General features: G+C 42.7%; 1 protein-coding gene across 2 annotated transcripts in view; it reads right to left on the reverse strand.

Annotated features, from left to right (window-relative positions):
* Positions 1–2,412: 2,412 nt before the first annotated feature.
* WDR36 (WD repeat domain 36) overlaps positions 2,413–18,226 on the reverse strand; it is a 58,195-nt gene continuing 42,381 nt past the window's right edge. For both annotated transcript variants that reach the window (XM_074995235.1, XM_074995236.1), the window contains 7 exons: positions 14,164–14,271; positions 12,567–12,664; positions 11,503–11,645; positions 10,739–10,858; positions 10,400–10,481; positions 6,030–6,217; positions 2,413–3,214 (listed from right to left, as the gene is read on the reverse strand). In XM_074995235.1, coding sequence (XP_074851336.1) covers positions 3,065–3,214; positions 6,030–6,217; positions 10,400–10,481; positions 10,739–10,858; positions 11,503–11,645; positions 12,567–12,664; positions 14,164–14,271 — 889 coding nt within the window. In that variant the 3' untranslated portion in view covers positions 2,413–3,064. The remainder of the gene's footprint in view (positions 3,215–6,029; positions 6,218–10,399; positions 10,482–10,738; positions 10,859–11,502; positions 11,646–12,566; positions 12,665–14,163; positions 14,272–18,226) is intronic.

The following is an 18,226-nucleotide window of genomic DNA, read 5'->3' on the forward strand; positions in this document are numbered from 1 at the left end:
GCTGGGGTCTCACCGGCATCAGGAGCCGTGCCGGGGTCCCTAGAGCCTGATCAGGTGACTAGAACTGGGGTGATGAAGGCTCCTGGTGCAGCATCTGTAGTGGCACCGTAATTTGCAGGAGGTCTTGCGCAGTGCTAAAGACCTCCGGCGTCAAGGGCAGTCTGGGACAGTGCAGGCTCCTGCTTCGCACTGGAGTCGACGCCCGCACTTCATGGCCCGGTCACGGTGAGATCTGACGGACTCCCCTGAAGCTTGCCTTCGCCGCCTCCTTTCTTGGGATCAACCCCAGTCCCGTCTTCTCTTTTTGCGAGGCACTGGCTCTTATGGCGCTGGGTCCTGCTCTCGGTGCCGGGAACTTTCCGACCGCACCTATGATGTGGTGGTCCGAGTTCCCGCTGGGGAAATGTCCAGGCGCAAGGCTGATGCCATTAGGAGAACCTTTAGCCGTTGAGCTCTATCTTTTAAAGTCCTAGGATTGAAGGCCTTGCAAACAGAGAAGCGCTCCCGGAGGTGTACCTCACCGAGGCAATGCAAACACGCCTTATGGGGGTTGCTTTTGGGCATTTGTTTGACACATTTTGAACTGTTTTTAAATCCCGGGGAGCCAGGCATTCCCTGGCGCTGAGGCACTGAGGGAGGTTAGAGACCCACCTCGGCTCACTAGGTGGTCAGAAGAGCTATTTACCTATGAAAGATAACTGTCTAAACTATTTACAACTAATTAAAACAATAAAGGCTACCAGGGAACGCTCAACAATGAGGGAGCTCCAGCAACCCACAGTGCGGAGAGAAGGAAATGAGCAGGGGGTGGGTCGGGCGGTGCATACATGGGTGGGCACACAGGAGCCACTCCAGGGGGCACCGCACCAACCCTAGGGCTACCAGCGAGGTCAAAAAGCTTTCAGCAACTGGGCACCCAAATTGGAATAGACATGAGCAATCACTCGAAGAAGTAGTACTAAAATCTGGTCACAGCCCATATAAAGCTTTTCTGTTCACCATGTGTTTTTAGTAAAAATTGGCAATTACTATTACATATGGAAATAATCACAGTATGCACCTACATTTCTATGTGAAATTCACTCAGATACCAGTGCAGAAGGTGAGAAAAATCTTTTTTAAAATCCAAAATAAGAGAAGCCATATTTCTTCAAATGTTTCCTGACAGCTCATTTTATTAAGTAGACACATGAACATTACACCCTCTCCATGTTGAAGGAAAGAATGCTTTGACACTTGGCAACACTTCAGAACGTCACTGCCTCCAGTATAATAAAGATAAGAACCCACAGGAGAAAAAAAAATCAAGTGAATTTTGTAAAACAATTACATTTGTTTTACTTGTTTTTTCAACTCACTTTTGTGAGCTTGCTAAAGCAACACACACACACACACACACACACACACACATCCCTCCTCTCCTGCCCCAGCCCTAGAAGTTTGATGCAGAGCTTGCATAACACAGCATAGCACAATTTGATAAATAAGCATGATTGCTCTACAACAGATTATTTAAAAAGAAAACAATGAAACTGAGCTCCCCAGTATGGTGGGATGAAAACTTCTGTACATATGGCAACCAACTGGTTTACATCTGCTTCACTTTTATGTTGTCATATGGGATATACATAAAGATTGTATTTTGGCACAGAAAATTTGCATAAGTTTCACAGCAGAGATATGAGAGGAATAGTCATGGCAAGGCCAAGGGCACTGAAAAGTGAGACCTGGGATTGGAGACTGGAGAAGTAACGGAAAGTTTGCCCCCCTCACACTAACGCCAAAGCAGTAACTCCTATTCTGCAGAGTTGGCCCCAGCTCCCTGCTTCAGACATTGTGAATCAGTGCATGGTTGCAATGCCCCTTGGGTTTGTCTCATCTGTCCTTCCATGGATGGAGATAGGACAATGCATGGGCCAAATCTGAGTGGAGCTGGACCCCTGTGAGCAGGATGCAACACTGCTCTGTTTCATTCACTATATTCAAATTCACAATTTTTGACGTCCACGACAAAATCAGAGCCACAGGTGGGCATCCGCCACTTTTAAGCAGATTTTTTTCCCCCAAAATTCCATATACATACCAGTTACTCAATGAGCTAAATGTTTCCAAATGTAGTGCATGAGGCAGAATGAACTAACAAACCTGTCCAACAGCAAACCATTCTTAAGCATCTAGAAGTATTCTGAGCCCACAGAACTTGAAAGAGACTCTTGTTAAAATTCAAGATTTTCTTTGAAAGAAAAACCAATATACCCTTGGTTTAAAAAAAGGAAAAAAAAAGGAATATTCATTTGCATAGCTAACACAGAGTACTGCCAACAATGAGCATTAACCTGAAAGCTTTTATCTCCCCATTATCACTAATGGAATGTCACAAAGGTTCAAGATAATAAACTGGATACATGCAAATGACAAAAGTTTTATATTGTGTTCATTGTTACAATTGGCAATCTTTGCTTCAATAAAAAGGATTTGAATAAAAAAGAACGCACTTCATGAGAGTGTGAAAACAAACTAGTTTTTTCAAATTGGATTTGCAAGCACTTATTTCATGACAATGACAATTGACTTCAAGAAGATGTGCACTTTCTGTATAATTATATTTACTCACATTTAATATGTATTAATAAAGCAATGGCTCTTTTTAAGCTACTGCATAAGTCTTTTCATACCAAGTATTTTCTATACACCGAGACTTGACAGATTTATTGCTTCCTCTCTCACAAGTTGTTGCCTCATTACATGTTTTTGATCACAGTAATATAGCTTTGCTATACTGTATGTGTTCTTAATGTTTATTCATCTTTAAAAATCATTTGCACTGCTTCTAATAATCACCTAACTGGGCACTTTACATTTTAAAATCTTGCAAGTTCAAATTTTGACTCTGAATTTAAATGAGCTAAAGAAACATTAAATAATTCAATTCTGTACAGTCTAACAAAGACATACAAAAGGTGTATTGTTGGAATCAGAAACTTATCTCCAATGTAAAAATCCACCATCAACCTGAGAGGATTTTTACCCAACATTAACTTTCTTAAATAGGAACAAAGGCACATTATAACAAAGCACTTTTCATATAATTTAATACACAGAGACTTTGATTGAAGAGAGTCTGTAAATGGATCCAGGTTTCCTCTAGTTGGATTGACACTTTGGCTATTTCTTCCAGCAAGACTGGTTCTGATGAAAGGATTTTAAGGTGCAACTGAAACAAAGACAGGTAATTAAATGGTTTAAATTCAAATGATCACATATGGGAGAAGGTGGGGGGAATCAACTTTTCTGTTCACCCCACATCTCCCATTCAGTGATGCCCAAAGTAAAGCAAGTAATGCTGTTTTTTAGCATTAAATTGAATTTAATGGTATCCTTATTTTGTTAGACTGTTTCCCCGTCAATTGGTTATTCTACTACTACTATATACGTCTATATGAATAGAAGGGCTCATTACACACTTCCAACCTTTTCCCAGGGAGTAACACTGCTCTTGTGTGACATTCTGCATTGCAGGCAATCTCCCTCTGGTACAGGCAGGCTGGATGCCACAGTCTGAAGCCAGTCAGAGTTATTTATTCAGATGACCTTTTACCAACCAAGACAAGAAGAATGATGGCAGGCACTCTCCTCTTATCTAGAGGCCAACACACTGACTTCATACCGTTAGCACATGCTAGCCAGAAACAAGGGACAGAGCTCAGAAACAAACTTTAATCCCATGCAGGGCAGCATACCGCATCACCACTACACTGGAGCCCATGAAGTCAATATGTAGTTATGCAGTAATGAGAGATAGGAATAGACAGCAGAAACACAAGAGACCAATAGGCTTAGTCCTATAATGGCAGCTTAAGCAGTCAGCATAAGTATAAGGCCTTAGAGCCTGAAGAGCAGTAGCTGCTAAACAAGCTAGAATACATCAGCAAATTAACAGTGATCTTAGGTCACAAGATGGCACATGAACTGCTGAAGATGCTGATTTATACCATACGGGGATATTTTTATCTAGGAATGTTAACAGATGTCTGACCACAAGAACAGCATATAGTCAATTAGTTACCAAGATAAAAACTTGAGATGAAAGGATTAATAACCCATGAAAGAATGGCATCACAATCTTAGCAGGGTGAGTAATTACAAGTGAAGAGGAAGGATGAAGTCCCTACTGAATATGCGTTAGGGACATCAATGTCTTCATAACATAGTAGAAAAGCTCTATCCCAGCCTGTACGCCTGGGGTGATATGCCAGGATGACCACCACTGATGATGGTGATCCTGGTGAGCCAGAAGGTGACAACTATTACTTCAGAACAAAAAAGCAGTAAAGTAGCACTTTAAAAACTAACAAAATAATTTATTAGGTGAGCTTTCGTGGGACAGACCCACTTCTTCAGACCATAGCCATACCAGGACAGACTCAATATTTAAGGCATAGAGAACCAAAACTAGTAATCAAGGTTGACAAATCAGAAAAAAAATTATCAAGGTGAGCAAATCAGAGAGCAGAAAGGCGGGGGCCCAAGAATTAGATTAAACCAAGTATGCAAAAGATACTTGGCTAAATCTAATTCTTGACCCCCGCCACCCTTCTACTCTCTGATTTGCTCACCTTGATAATTTTTTTTGTCTAATTTGTCAACCTTGATTACTCGTTTTGGTTCTCTATGCCTTAAATATTGAGTCTGTCCTGGTATGGCTATGGTCTGAAGAAGTAGGTCTGTCCCACGAAAGCTCACCTAATAAATTTTTTGTTAGTCTTTAAAGTGCTACTTTACTGCTTTTTTGTTTTGATAGTATATAGACTAGCATGGCTTTCTCTCTGTTACTAATACTTCAGTTTTGTTTTGCAAGAGATGGTGTGCTTAGCTCAGACTTCTCTCTTCCTTGCTGGGTTACAGACCATGTTACTTTGCTAACTATTAGAAGTACAGTGTGATTTCTTAAGTTTGAGTGGTAGACACTGGGGCTCCCAACTAAACAGTAATTTTGCGGATACTGGGCCTGATCTTGGGACAAGAACCTTCCAAATTTCAAAGTGTTAACTGAGGAAATTAAATCAGTAATATGAACAATATACACTCAATAGATCATGCAACAGTACCACTGGGACAACTATTCTATTAAATGTAATAGTTACACTAAGTTTGGAACTTCTGTTCTGCCTAAATTCTACCATATACTATTGCTCAGGCATCACAGAAAGACTTTTTTCCCTCTGGATGCTCAACAAAGCATACATTTGTATTTCTCTAGTATAAGTAAGTTTAACACCTCCCTTGTCTTTAAATTTTAATCTCTGCAAGACTATTATTAAACTGCCTCAATTAAGTGAACACTCTCAGAAGTGTTTGAATCTACAGGCACAAAATTCTAAGAAGTTGTAACTAGTTCCTTTTCTACACTATAGTACAATAAAAATAGTCTTGCTTAATTAGCACAATCAGCATGTTTTATCATCATTAGAAAACAACTTTAAGAACTAATTTACTTAATGGCCACTTTTGTTTTAAAGAATGCCTGTTGCCATGATAAAGTATGACAATTCCATAATTTTCATACATCCTGGAGTACAGTAGGGTTCTCAACATTCGCAAGGCTTCTGTGTTGGGAACCCTCAAGAATGTTGAATTTCACAAATATGGCAGCCCCTGGCTGCTGGCATTCCTGCCCGGAGCTCCTGTGGAAGTGGCAGCTGCTAGCACTCCATGAACCGGAGCCCCGAGGGAACGGCCGCTCCAGATGCTTGCGAATAACTGAATTCAGAAACCTTAGGCTCATGACTATTGAGACCCAACTGTATTTTCAGTGTTAATTCTCCAGCGCTTAATGCATCATTTCTCAAGATCAGCAGCCTAAGATGCAAGCTGAAAACTGCGACTTCCAGGGTGACAAGAACAAATGCAATTAAATGTTTATCTTCAGAAGAATATAGGTAACAGTTATTTAACTACATTTTAAGTAACTGCACTTAAGAAACCATTGTAGCAGGAGTAACAATAATTGTACCAAAATACATAGTTACCTTTAAAAATAATGCCAGGTATGCCTGGGCCAACTCAAAGTCACATTTTGTGTTCAACATCATCCCAATCAGTCTCAAAAAACTTTTCATCACCTCTACAGAGCCACCACCATCTGGAGCAAGGCCTCTTAACTCTGTGTCAATGCTAGATGGTCCCATTTCCTTTAGAATACTAAGTGGAGACTTATCTGTGTTAAAGCATTAAAAAGAAACAGTCAAACATTTGCAATAACATGATACAGAAATATTCAATATAAAGAATCAAAATCTTTGAACAGCTATTTAGTGGCATTCTAGACAAGTTTTCATTTGTTCAGGTTTCCTCTTTTTGGTTTCTTCAGAATGCCACCTCTATCTGCAACTGCTGTTCCATCACATACAGATCTCACCACCGGTGGTATGGATTCGACTTGCCATAAGGACTACCTGTAGTATCTTCATGAACACTTTTATACTTTCTGACTTTTGTGCTTTCCAAGTGTAGTGCAGTTTATCATTAACCATGTAGTCTTACTATTAACCCCCAGCTTCATTAACTGCTTATTATTAATTTTTGACATAAGAAAAGGTACAGACTGACACTTTCAAACTATTAATAAAATATATTCCAAGAAACATGAATTGAGTAACACTTCGGTTGAGGCAAGCCTTCATCTAAGACAGACAGACAAATGCAATCATTTACTTAAAAAGCATCGCATAAAATTTAAACAGTTGTTATTTTCACTAGTGATTAATTTCCCTGAACACAGTGGCAGAAAGATGGCCACTTTGTAATTAAGTGTTCTTTTTTTCTTCAACACTTTTTTCTACCACTATGTCTAAACACTACAATCATACCTGATTTTTCCTACTTCCAGTAACACTTTGTTTGAAATTCAAGTAAAAGCTGATTACAAGATCGATTTCTAATGCAACTGTTCGTAAGCTAGTGATCTTAAAGTCTTCGCATTCTGTCAGGCTATAAAAACAAAAAAGCAGTCCAGTAGCACTTCAAAGACTAACAAAATAATTGGTTATTTTGGACTCCTTTTTCGTTTTGATAGACTACCACGGCTGTCTCTTGTTACTATTCAACATGTCAGGCTATGGTTACACTACAGTGCTGTGTCAACAGAAGTCACTGTTGGAAGAGATTTCCCAACAAAACTTCAGTTGACAGTGTAGCCACACACAAAAGCCAAACAGGAGAGTGTTCTGCTCTGTCAGCAGAGTAGCTGGACTGCTTAGCTGCTCTCTTGAAAAACCAGGAACCTAGAAGCACAGCAGACAGGGCTGCCCATTGTTCTGGATAACCTGTCTGTCAAGAAAAGACTTCCTAGAGCCCCACACAGCCTTCTTGTTGACAGAATCTATTGACAGCAGCATTATGCCTCAAAGCTTTGAGGCAGACCGCTGCTAGCAAAAGTGCTATGTTTTGCTGAGATATTGTCAACAAATCCCATTTTGCGTGTGCACGCTTTACAAGTTTTGTTGATAAAACCAGGGTTTTGCTAGTAAAACTTCTCAGTGTAACTGTAGCCTTAGACTCTGAATGTCTGATGTTACTGAGAAAAGACCATAACTTTAGCATGTTGAATGCATCAGTTTACAAATTACATTGAGCGTTATAGCACGGTAGCTATACACAAGACAAAAATCACAAAGCTAATTTTTATTTGTATAAATAGAAAAATCACATTAAGGTGCTGCCTTTTACCCTACTAATCTCCACAGATAGTGGCTTTTGTTCATGATGTGCCTTTTCTGAATATGAAAAGTTGAATAAAGAAATAAAGTTAAAATGTGCAGCTGCAAAGGAGAACTGGTTAAATGAACAGTGTAAGATAATTGAACAGCAGCATGGAAGTGATACAAAAAAGATGCATACACAAATCCAGGATGTAACAGGAAGGAAAACATGTTCATCGTCTGGCTGTTTGAAGTCAAAGGATGGTAGTATAATAATGGAAAAGGATAAAATTTTGGAAGAGTGGTCAGAATACATTTTACAACTCTATGATGGTAAGAGAGTGGAAAAGTTGAGTCCCTCTAAGAATGCAAATGGTCCACCTATACTCAAAGAAGAAGTAAGAAAAGCTTTGAAATACATGAAAAGAGGAAAAGTGCCTGGTCCGGACAAACTCACGAGTGACATGTTTGAAGCCTTAGAAGACTTTGGTATTGACACAATTATGAAACTCTTGAATGCTATTTACAGTACAGGGCATGTCCCAGAAGACTTATCAAGATCTGTTTTTATTGCCTTGCTGAAGAAACCATGTGCAACTGAATGTGAACAGCACAGGACAATCAGTCTCATGAGTCACATGACCAAAATTCTTTTGAAGATTGTTATGAACTGGATTCGAAATCAAACACAGTCTGAGATCTCTGATGAACAACGTGGATTTGTGAAAGACAGATGTACTGGTAACGCAATCTACATTTTTAGGTCATTAATCGAAAGAGCACTGGAAGTTCAAAAGGACATATATTTGTGCTTCATTGACAATGAGAAAGCGTTCGACAGAGTAAAACATGAAAAAAACGATGAAACTGTTGGAAGAACTGGATATAGATGGGAAGGATTTGAGAATAATTAAAAACATCTACTGGGAACACACAGCAGCCATCAGGGTCGGAAAAAACCTTAGTAGATATGTGAAGATAAAATGAGGAGTGAGACAAGATTGTGTTCTTTCACCTGATCTCTTTAACTTGTACAGTGAAAGAATAATACGCAAAATAGAAGGTCTGCCAGGATTAAGCATTGGAGGATGTAACATCAACAACCTGAGGTATGCAGATGATACTGTTTTAATAGCAGAAAGTGAAAAAGATCTTCAGGAACTGGTTAATGTTGTCAATAAAGAAAGCGAGCTGAAGGGACTTGGGCTGAACATCTTGAAGACGGAAGTAATGGTTATTACAAAGACAAAGGTACTGCTAACGTGAGATACTAGCAAATGGAACAGTTCTTTGTCAAGTGACTAAATTCAAGTACTTAGGATCCTATATCACACCCGATGGTAGGTGTTTAACTGAAGTGAAATGCAGAATCGCTCAAGCGAAAGCAGCACTTCAGAACATCAGAAGCATTCTCACCATCAGATCTTCATCATTGGAGGTTAGGAAAAGAGTGCTGCGATGTGATGTAGAACCAGTCCTCATGTATGGATGAGAATCATGGGCTATCAGTAAACAAGCTGACAAGAATGTCGAAGCCACAGAAATGCGTTTTTTAAGAAAGATGTTGTGCATCTCGTGGATGACCAAAAGGACAAATGAGTTTGTCTTAAATGAAGCCAACAGCAAAAGAACACTGTTAAATAGGATAAGAACAAGGCAGGCACAATGTGTAGGCCATATAATTAGAAAGTCTGCACTTGAAAATTTAGTGACAACAGGAACGTATAATGAGACGAGGCAGACAACATGAGAAAATATTGGATAGTATGACTTCATGGCTGCATTGCCACAGTACTGTGGAGATGCTCCAGAATACTCATAATAGACAGAGGTGGAGGGCCATGATCGCTTATGCTAATTAGCATGGCACAAATGAATTAATGAATCTCCATAGGATATTCTGAAACAAAAAAGCATACAAACACGTGACATATTTACAGAGTTAGCATTCAGCAAATACTTGCAATTGTTCAGAAAGTCTCCACACTTATCTGTACAGAAGCTTCAGAAACCTTATTTAAAGAATCTAAGGGGCAGCAGCAGAAATCTTAAAAAAGCTTGCTTGTGAACAATTCTCCAACGACAGCCTACTAATGTTTCAGTTCTGCTCTTTTTAATTATTCCTTCTAAAATCCTATTTTCAAGTGGCTCTGCAGAGGCACCATTCAAACAAAACTAAATGAATTCACCGAGTATAGGTGATTCAAAGCATTTCAATTTCAAACAAAATGTTATGTTATGCAAAGGATTATTTTTATAATCAATTATTTCCACTTAAGCCTTATGTTTAAATTATCATGAAGAAATCAAAAACCGTAAATTTTCTGAAGTGTGCTGAGCAAGCCCTTAGCAACAAGGCTTAATAAAAAACGTACGGCTATAATAGTTCTAAAGAATGACCACTTTAAAAACATCAGAAGTGCAGACGTTAAGCACTTGCTGCCTGCCTTATAGACTAGTGTCAGGTCATCATACAGTTTCAAGGGGCTACAGCATATTATCGGTAAGACATCAATCTCATCTTCTTATGTAGTGGTTGTACTTTGTAACTTTTAATACTTCTTACCTGGTGATATGGCCTTTGCAAACATACAATAGACCTCTTTTCCAGGAATCGCTAATTCTTCATCAGAATTCAAACATTCATTCAAAAATTAATAGTTTGCTACACTTTAATGAAATTTCATACATTGACTTACACTCATTACTGCTCAAGGCTTCTTCAAGTTGAATGTAGAAATCAGATTTTTGTGCCAACACTCCAAGGTTTACCACCTTTGACTAAACAAAACAAAAATCAGTCATACAAATCCCTTGAAATGTATACCACTATGCAGCGTGTGCTTCCACATCATACTAAGATACTTTTCAAGGACAGCACAGAACTTTTGAGGAATCTGGATATAATTTCATCGTGTTAACAGAGTTGGTGCTGAAAAACTTATTACAAAATTTTATTCACAGCATGTTTAAAGTATGCCTGCGGTGCATGAGAAAAACATATAAAATATTCAAACTTCTATTCAGTTTCTCTTTACCTGCTGTCCATCAGTTTCTTGATTAGCAGCAGCAAATCGTGGTATGAGACCAGGAACTGTTGGGATGAAGAATGGAGCTGATTTGGGAACTTTCGGTGGCTCTTTTGGTTTATTCTTTTTCTGTTTAAACATTTAATAAAATCACCATCAGGTGTTATCACAAAAAACTTTTGATTTTACAGATTTTAAAACAGAAATCCTTATTGGGAAGATAATCAGGACTGTCAGAATAATAAAAACTGTATTTGGGAAATGCTTTATTGATAAATGTTTGCAAGATTTTTGAAATTATACCTACAAAATTGTCCAAGGCATTATGAAATGCCTTACCTGTTTTCCTAATTACAAATCCCACAGTAATACTGAAGACAAAAGGAGGGGTTTTTGAAACAGCTCATCTATGCCTGATGCAGCTCAGAAGGAGCAAGTAAAATTGTCTTCATGTCACTTTCCTTTCCCCACCCTTCCAAGCACTGGAGGCACAATTTAGAGGAGATTCACAGTGGTATTTCAGCTGGCCTCACTGGAAAGTGCCTTCAAAACTACCAGTGAAATAGCCAAGAGTCATTAAGCAATTCCTATACCACCCAAGGATTCCTCCCCACCCCAGCTTTAGAGGAATCCTCAGGCAACTGGTTAAGTTAGCTGTCTGCTTTGTATCACCAGAACTAACCAAAGTAGGTGGGGATAGAGACCACAACATTGGGCCCAGAAGTCTCAATAATAAAAAGTTTTTCCAATATGAGGTGCGCATGTAACATTACCTTGATCACATCAAGATTGAGGAGGTTTTTCCATTTTGACTCAGACAGTGATGACAGGGTCACTAGCTGCTCATCCAATTGCTCTGGTGAATTATAGTCAATCATTTCATCACTTGTTTCTTCACCTTCAGTGATTTCCACATCTTTCAGAGACAAACAAACGTAAACAAAAAGCAAATGTATCAGCAGTGGTGCATGAAGTTATATTTGTGTTTGAGAGATCATTTTAAACAGTCTGTTGAAACATTAAATTCTATTTAATACAATGAGAAACTCTTACAGGTAAACCTAGGATCAGGGAAACATGAAAAAAATTTAAACTGTTCAGGTACCAGTCTGATCAAATTTAATGAGATCAGCTGAATTAGATCAAAATAAAGCTAATCTGACAGGGTTTTTTTCTAGTTTCTTGACTACTATTAAAATGTTGATAGGATGAATCAAAATATTAGAATTGAATACTTTTACTGACTGTGTCATCTATTAAAATAATAAAAGTGCCCAGCTATCACAGGTAAACGTGCCTTTCAGAACAGCTGTTGGTAATCCAAATATATACTATGGCAGCAAACAAGTTCATGATCTCTGTGTGTTGGCAAGCATTTGGAGCAACAGAAAGAAGGGAAAGGGAAATGTTTACTAACTATGTGACTCTGCTGAAAATGTTTAGACTATGTATCAACTGTATCTACTTTAGATTCTACATCGACAGTGTGTACAATATTTATAGAACTGCTGACACAAATAAGCATAAAATCACATACATGAAAGCAAAAATGGTCTTTTGATTAAGGTACTGTAAGGAGATATGGTTCTGTCGCTGCATCTGCCTGTAAGACTGAGCAAGTTGTGATGCAGAAGCAGGAACTAATTTTAGGGACTCAGATTGGTGTGCTACTCATAAAATATAACCACTCCAGAGACGTTCTTATTATAAGCAAGTATTTCATTTTATATTAATTTCTTCCTGGTAAAAAATGCTGAACTGTATACTGAAAAATAAAAGTTTGTAATCTGAAGTTCATTGCACATCTAGGAATAAGCTCCTTTCATCCCATGATTACCTTGTGCAGGGCAAGTTCCAGGACGCATTATTACAGAAGGCTCATAATCTGCTGGAAGTGGCCGTAAAGAGACAAGCGAATACAAGGAACGGTTAGACCTGAATAATTATGACAGAGACAGCATTAAAAATACTAGGGTTTTTTTTTTTTTTTTTTTTTGAGACAAACATATAGAGGATTATTTCAAACAGTTTTTTGATACTATTGTGATATGATAAATCACTGACTCTCTCAAGGTTAGAATTATTCATTTCTGCAAAAACTAAGTTAAAAACCTGGTAAAAGTTCTCTTTACAATATTGGTACAAGTGAAAGATAACTCCCATGCCTTTAACTGTCATGCTGCAACAGCACGTACCACGAACAAAGCGCTGCTACAAATGGCATTATTTTTACTACTGGGTAAATTGCAGCATATTTTAAATGTCTTGTTCCCTAGAAAGTATGTTTATTATGTTGAGCAGAGGACAAGACTCAGGATTCACAGCTCTGAATTACTGTGTGACTTTGCTTAATCTTTGAAGTTTATCTGTAGAAAAGATGGACTTGTTCACCTGAAGATATTGATTTTAGGCTTCATGTTTGTAAAGTGCTTTACATTGTTTGTACATGGATTTCCCAAAGTATTATTAATTATCAAGCAGTAATTCTTCCCCCAAATTCTATGATCAGCAGAAATACATGGGAAGGAACCTTGTGGCCAAAAAGTCCTACTCTACACTTAAAATGTTTTACTGGCATACCTATGCTGTTTAAAATCTAATTTTTTGCTAACCTAGCTATAGGAACAAAAACCCTAGTGTCCAGACACCAGTATATCTGCAAAATTAAGTCGATTTGAAAGGTTTAACGTAATTCACTCTGGAAAACATTATTGGCTGTTACCAGCAGTATATACTGTACTGCATCTGCAATTGGAGAGTTTGCCAGCATTGCTATGTTGGCAGTCTCTGAACTGATCTAAAAAGGGGAGGAAGTCCCCACTTCTGTATCTGCCCACCAGTTCCTGCTACTGAAACTTTTCACTCATCCCCGTCTCACCACTCCCTCCATGAAGTCTTGTCCCCAGTCAGTCCTGTCCCTTACAGATCTCCCATAAATTCTGCCCTCACATCTATTCTCTCTCTCTCTCTCTCTGTGTGAGTGTGTGAGACAGAGAGAGAGAGCGCGTGCTGTAGCAAGGTCTCCACCTCCCTTCCATGGGTGTTGCAAGGAGGGAGGGAGAAGCAAAGGAACCTTTTACCAGGAGACAGAGGAAAGGAGGGAATGGGAAGCTGCTGGGCTTCCTGCTCCTCCTTCTCCTTAAACTCAGCAAGAGTGAAAAGAAAGCTTTAAAAAGGAAAATTTCAGCTGACTGTTAGGAAAAGTGTACACATTATGAGATATTTCCTGGTAGAAATATCCTGTCCCCGTCCCCCGTCCCCCCCACAGGAGTGGAACCGCTGGGGTTGAGACTTTTGAACTGAACAATGAAGAATATTCTGCAGGAAACAACTCTTAATTTGAAGTAGGATACAGAGATTTTAGAGGCCTTTTCCATCTTCAATTTTCATAATTCTATGCCCAAATACATATTAAAAATGTATTATGTACTCACCAAAGATAAATTCCAAGATCATCTACGTGTGATGAGGCTAGAAAGTCTCCAGTAGGAGACATAGAAATGCTGATAGCTGCTGAGTCTAACAAAAAACAATCTATGAGGCTACGAAAAAAAAAAAAAGATGAATGAATTAGTTTTCTGAAATAGTACGTTATGAAACGTGATTTTAACATTTGCTCTCAGATTACGGAAGCACACATATAAACTAATTTTTTTTTTTGGAGGCTGTATTAAAAAAATTTAAAGTGCTCACTCCACACAGTTTTTTTTACATATTGTAGAAGCCAAGAAGCCATTCCTTCACTGTCAGTTCTACAGATTTACTACTGAATTGATTTTTAAAGGCAAGAGAGTACATTTTATGTTTTCAGACACATATACAAACACACTTGGCTGCGTCTATACTACAGCTCAGTTCTGAATGGTGAACTTTCAAAAGTCACCCATCTAAAGACAGGCTTTTGAAAGCATACGTCCACACACAAAAAGTGGATCAAGATTGTAATCTGCCCTTTTGAAAGACCGGCCCCCTCTTTTGAAAGGGGGTGTCCACACATTCCAGGGCACACTTTCGAAAGAAAGGGCCAGGAAATGCTGCGGAGAGGGTTGCAAGGAGGACAAGCCCTTCCAGAGGCTGCAGCCCGGCACTCCTTTAAAGGGCCCCTCCCCGACACCTGTGCTCTGCACATGCCAAGGGCTGGCTTGCCACCTGGAGCACTAAAGACCCTGACCACGCAGAGAAGCCACTTTGGGGCACACAATGGATGCCCAGCAGCTCCCCGACGTCCTACCCCCCCAGGCCGTGGTCAGCCCGCTGGCCATGCTACTAGCTGCTGTCCTTCAGTGGCTCCAGGGGCCTACCCTGATGGCCGCTCCAGTACTGGCTGCCCTTGTGGGATGACATTCATGCCCCCTCCCCTAGGTCATCTGGCACCTATGGGGCTACACCGCCAGCAGCAAGTGCTGACTGGCTGATGCTGGGGAACTGGGAAGATGACCTCTGGCTCCAGAACGTCGGCGTCACAAAGCAGACATTTTTGGAGCTATGTCCCTGGCTTGCCTCAGCCCTCCGGCACCGTGACACCTGGATGCAGCCTGCACTTCCCCTGCAGAAGAGGGTAGCCACTGCAGTATGGAAGCTGGCCACCTTGGACAGACACTGGTTGGCTGGGTACCAGTTTGGGGTGGACAGGGCCATCATCAGTGCTGTCCTTCTGGAGGTAAGGCATGCTCGGGGCACCCTACCACGGGGGGGTGCTCCCAGGCAAGGGGGACCCTCGGAGACTGGGGAGGGGGGACAGAGGACAGGTGGGACAAGGGGGCAGGACCTGGGGGGGGCAGGCAGGAGCCAGGCCAGAGCCAGGTGTGGGGGAGGGTACAGGACGCGTGAAGCACCCCACCACACATTCATGGCGTGTTCACCCCACACCCCATGCAAGTTGTCCAGGTGATCAATGACACCTTAATTTGCCGGTCATCTGAGTCGGGGACCTCGACATTGCCCTCACAGAGTTCAAGGAGCTGGGCTTGCCCAACTGCTTTGGGGCTCTGGATGGGACCCACATTGCCATCCACGCCCTGGAGCACAGAGCAGGCGTCTTCATAAATTGCAAGGAGTACCACTCTGTGGTGCTCCACGTCCTCATGGACACCAAGGGGCAGTTTATGGATATTTGTGTGGGGTGATCTGGGCAAGCCTATGACACCCGTATCTCCCTTAATTCATGGCTTAGCCACAGGATGCAGGAGGGGACATACATCCCCATACGGGAGCCCCTGATCGGGGACACCACAATGACCCCCTCCGCATTGTGGCTGAAGCCACGAATGCCCTGTACCCATGGCTGATGTGGCCCTATACAGGACAGACTGGGCCCAGCCAGGACGTTTTTAACTAGCGGCTAAACCGGGCTCACACCACCATTGAGTGGGCTTTCGGGCAGCTGAAGGGGCATTTCCTCTGCCTCCTCATGAGGCTGGAAGTTGGTCTCCACAATGTGCCAGATGTGGTGGGTGCATGCTGTGCCCTCCATAATATTGTGGAAGCGAAGCATGAACCCTTTATGCAGGTATAGGCTGCCAAAGCCTGCCACGGTTATGAGCCATTCCACCAGGCTCAGTGGGATGCGTGCGGGTCAGGGAGGCCCTTCTGGTGGCCTTTGCCTAGAGGCCCCTGTGACGCCACACTCTGATGCAGCTATCACCACAACCCCGCTCCTGCACACCCACCCTTCACCAACCCCCCCCGCCACAAACCCCTCTGACATCCCCATATCCCACTGCCTCACCAACATACATCAGGGACATGGTAGTGTGACAAATGAACTATTTACTAGAATGATACCAAAAGAATCCAAACTGTTTAAACTGAATAATAAACTAGTTACAAGGGGGATGTGGGGGAACTATATGCAATGGGGTCCTGGGAAGGGGCGGAGGCCTTGGAACTTGGAGGGGATTCTGGTGAGGGGGTGTCTTACTCCTCCACTGAGGTGGACGGCTGGGACCTGCGCTGGGCATGGGAGACCCTACCGCCCTGGGTCTGGGTCCCTGTTGGGTCTGGGATGAGGCCAAGAGAACAGGGAAGTAAGGGTGTGGGAGGGGGTCCAGCAGGCCCAGGTTCAGGCTCTCTGGGGGCCACGGGGAGGGAGGGAGAGGAAAACGGGGGCTGACTCGCCCTGGCCAGTGCCAGTCAAGAGGCTACGGGGAGATCAAGTGGAAGCAGGGCGGCAAGGCCTTGGACTGTGGAGGGTGCTGCTGGGGTTGTCACTGCTGGAGTGGCTAGTGAGGGACCAGGAGCCTAGGTCAGACAGACAGTCACAACCTGGGTCAGGGTGTCCAGACTGGCTGCCACCTGATCCCAGGCCACCTGCCCCATTGCCAGCCACTCCCACATGATGGAGGTCATGTCCTGCAGGGTGGCAGTGTGGGCAGCATCCTCCTCTTCCCCACGGTGATGCCAGCACCAGCCCCACATGGCTGCTGGTTGGGGTGCGAGTCCAGCCCCGTCACCCCCTGGTGCGGGGCTCCATGGCTTGTGTATGGGGCTCAGCCAGCCCACGAACAGTGAAGGTGTCGAGACAGAAGGGGATAGAGGGGTGGGCCATCAGTACTGCGACCTGGCCCTGGGGGCCATGCTTCCCTCCCCCATCTCCCCCACAACCCTACCTGTCTGTTGCTCCAGGGGCCTTGTGGAATCTGGGGTGCTAGGGGTCCCTGTAGAGGTGGGACACGTGAAAGTGGCAATGCCCTCCCACCTCCCCTCTGGGCATGTGGCCTGCTGTGTTATCCATAGGGGTGAGTGCTGAGTGAGGCCACTGCCAGGGCCAAGGAAGTGCAGCCATCCAGGGAGCGTCTTGACCAGAGCTGTTGTCCATCTGAATGGTCTGCTGCCAGCAGTGGCAGAGGCGGGTGCCCCCTCCCCACATACTGGGGCGCCTGAAACACACAGGTCCTACCTGTGTGTTCCTCCAGGAACTCAGGAGAGGCCCAAATGGACAGCTCTGAGGGAAACATGATGACGAGGGCCCCATCGTTCAAGAACTCATCATCACTCTGGGCCTTGGTTTCTGCACCTGCCGGTGGGGAAGGGGAATGCTGCCTAGAGCGGTTCCCGAGACCTCCTGGGACTTGCTCTTAGGTTCTGGTTTCAGAGTGGCAGTGTCCAGCAGGTGGGTGGGCGGAGCTGACTTCTTGGACCCCAGGAGGCAGCTGAGCTCCTGGCACTGGGGGAAGGGGGTGGCCTCTGCGCCCGAGTGGCTGGCCATATCACGAGCCCTACAATAGTCCTGCCACAGCTCTTTACCTTGCTCTGCACCTGGTCTCCAGTGTGGTCAGGGTGGTCTTGGGAGAGCAGCTCAGTGGAGAGGTGATCGAAGGCTGCTGCACTGGGGCACTGCCTAGTTGTGTGGAGCAGCAGTTCTTCATCCACCCAGTGTGCCAGGAGGTCTTTGATCTCAGCTTCGCTCCATGAGGGGACCCTCTTTTTCTGCCCCTGGCTGGTCTGCTGGGACTCCTTGGATGTGGTGGAGGGGGCGCCTGCGGAGCACATGACTCC

Source organism: Carettochelys insculpta, chromosome 5, assembly GCF_033958435.1.
Source record: "Carettochelys insculpta isolate YL-2023 chromosome 5, ASM3395843v1, whole genome shotgun sequence".
NCBI lineage: Eukaryota > Metazoa > Chordata > Testudines > Carettochelyidae > Carettochelys > Carettochelys insculpta.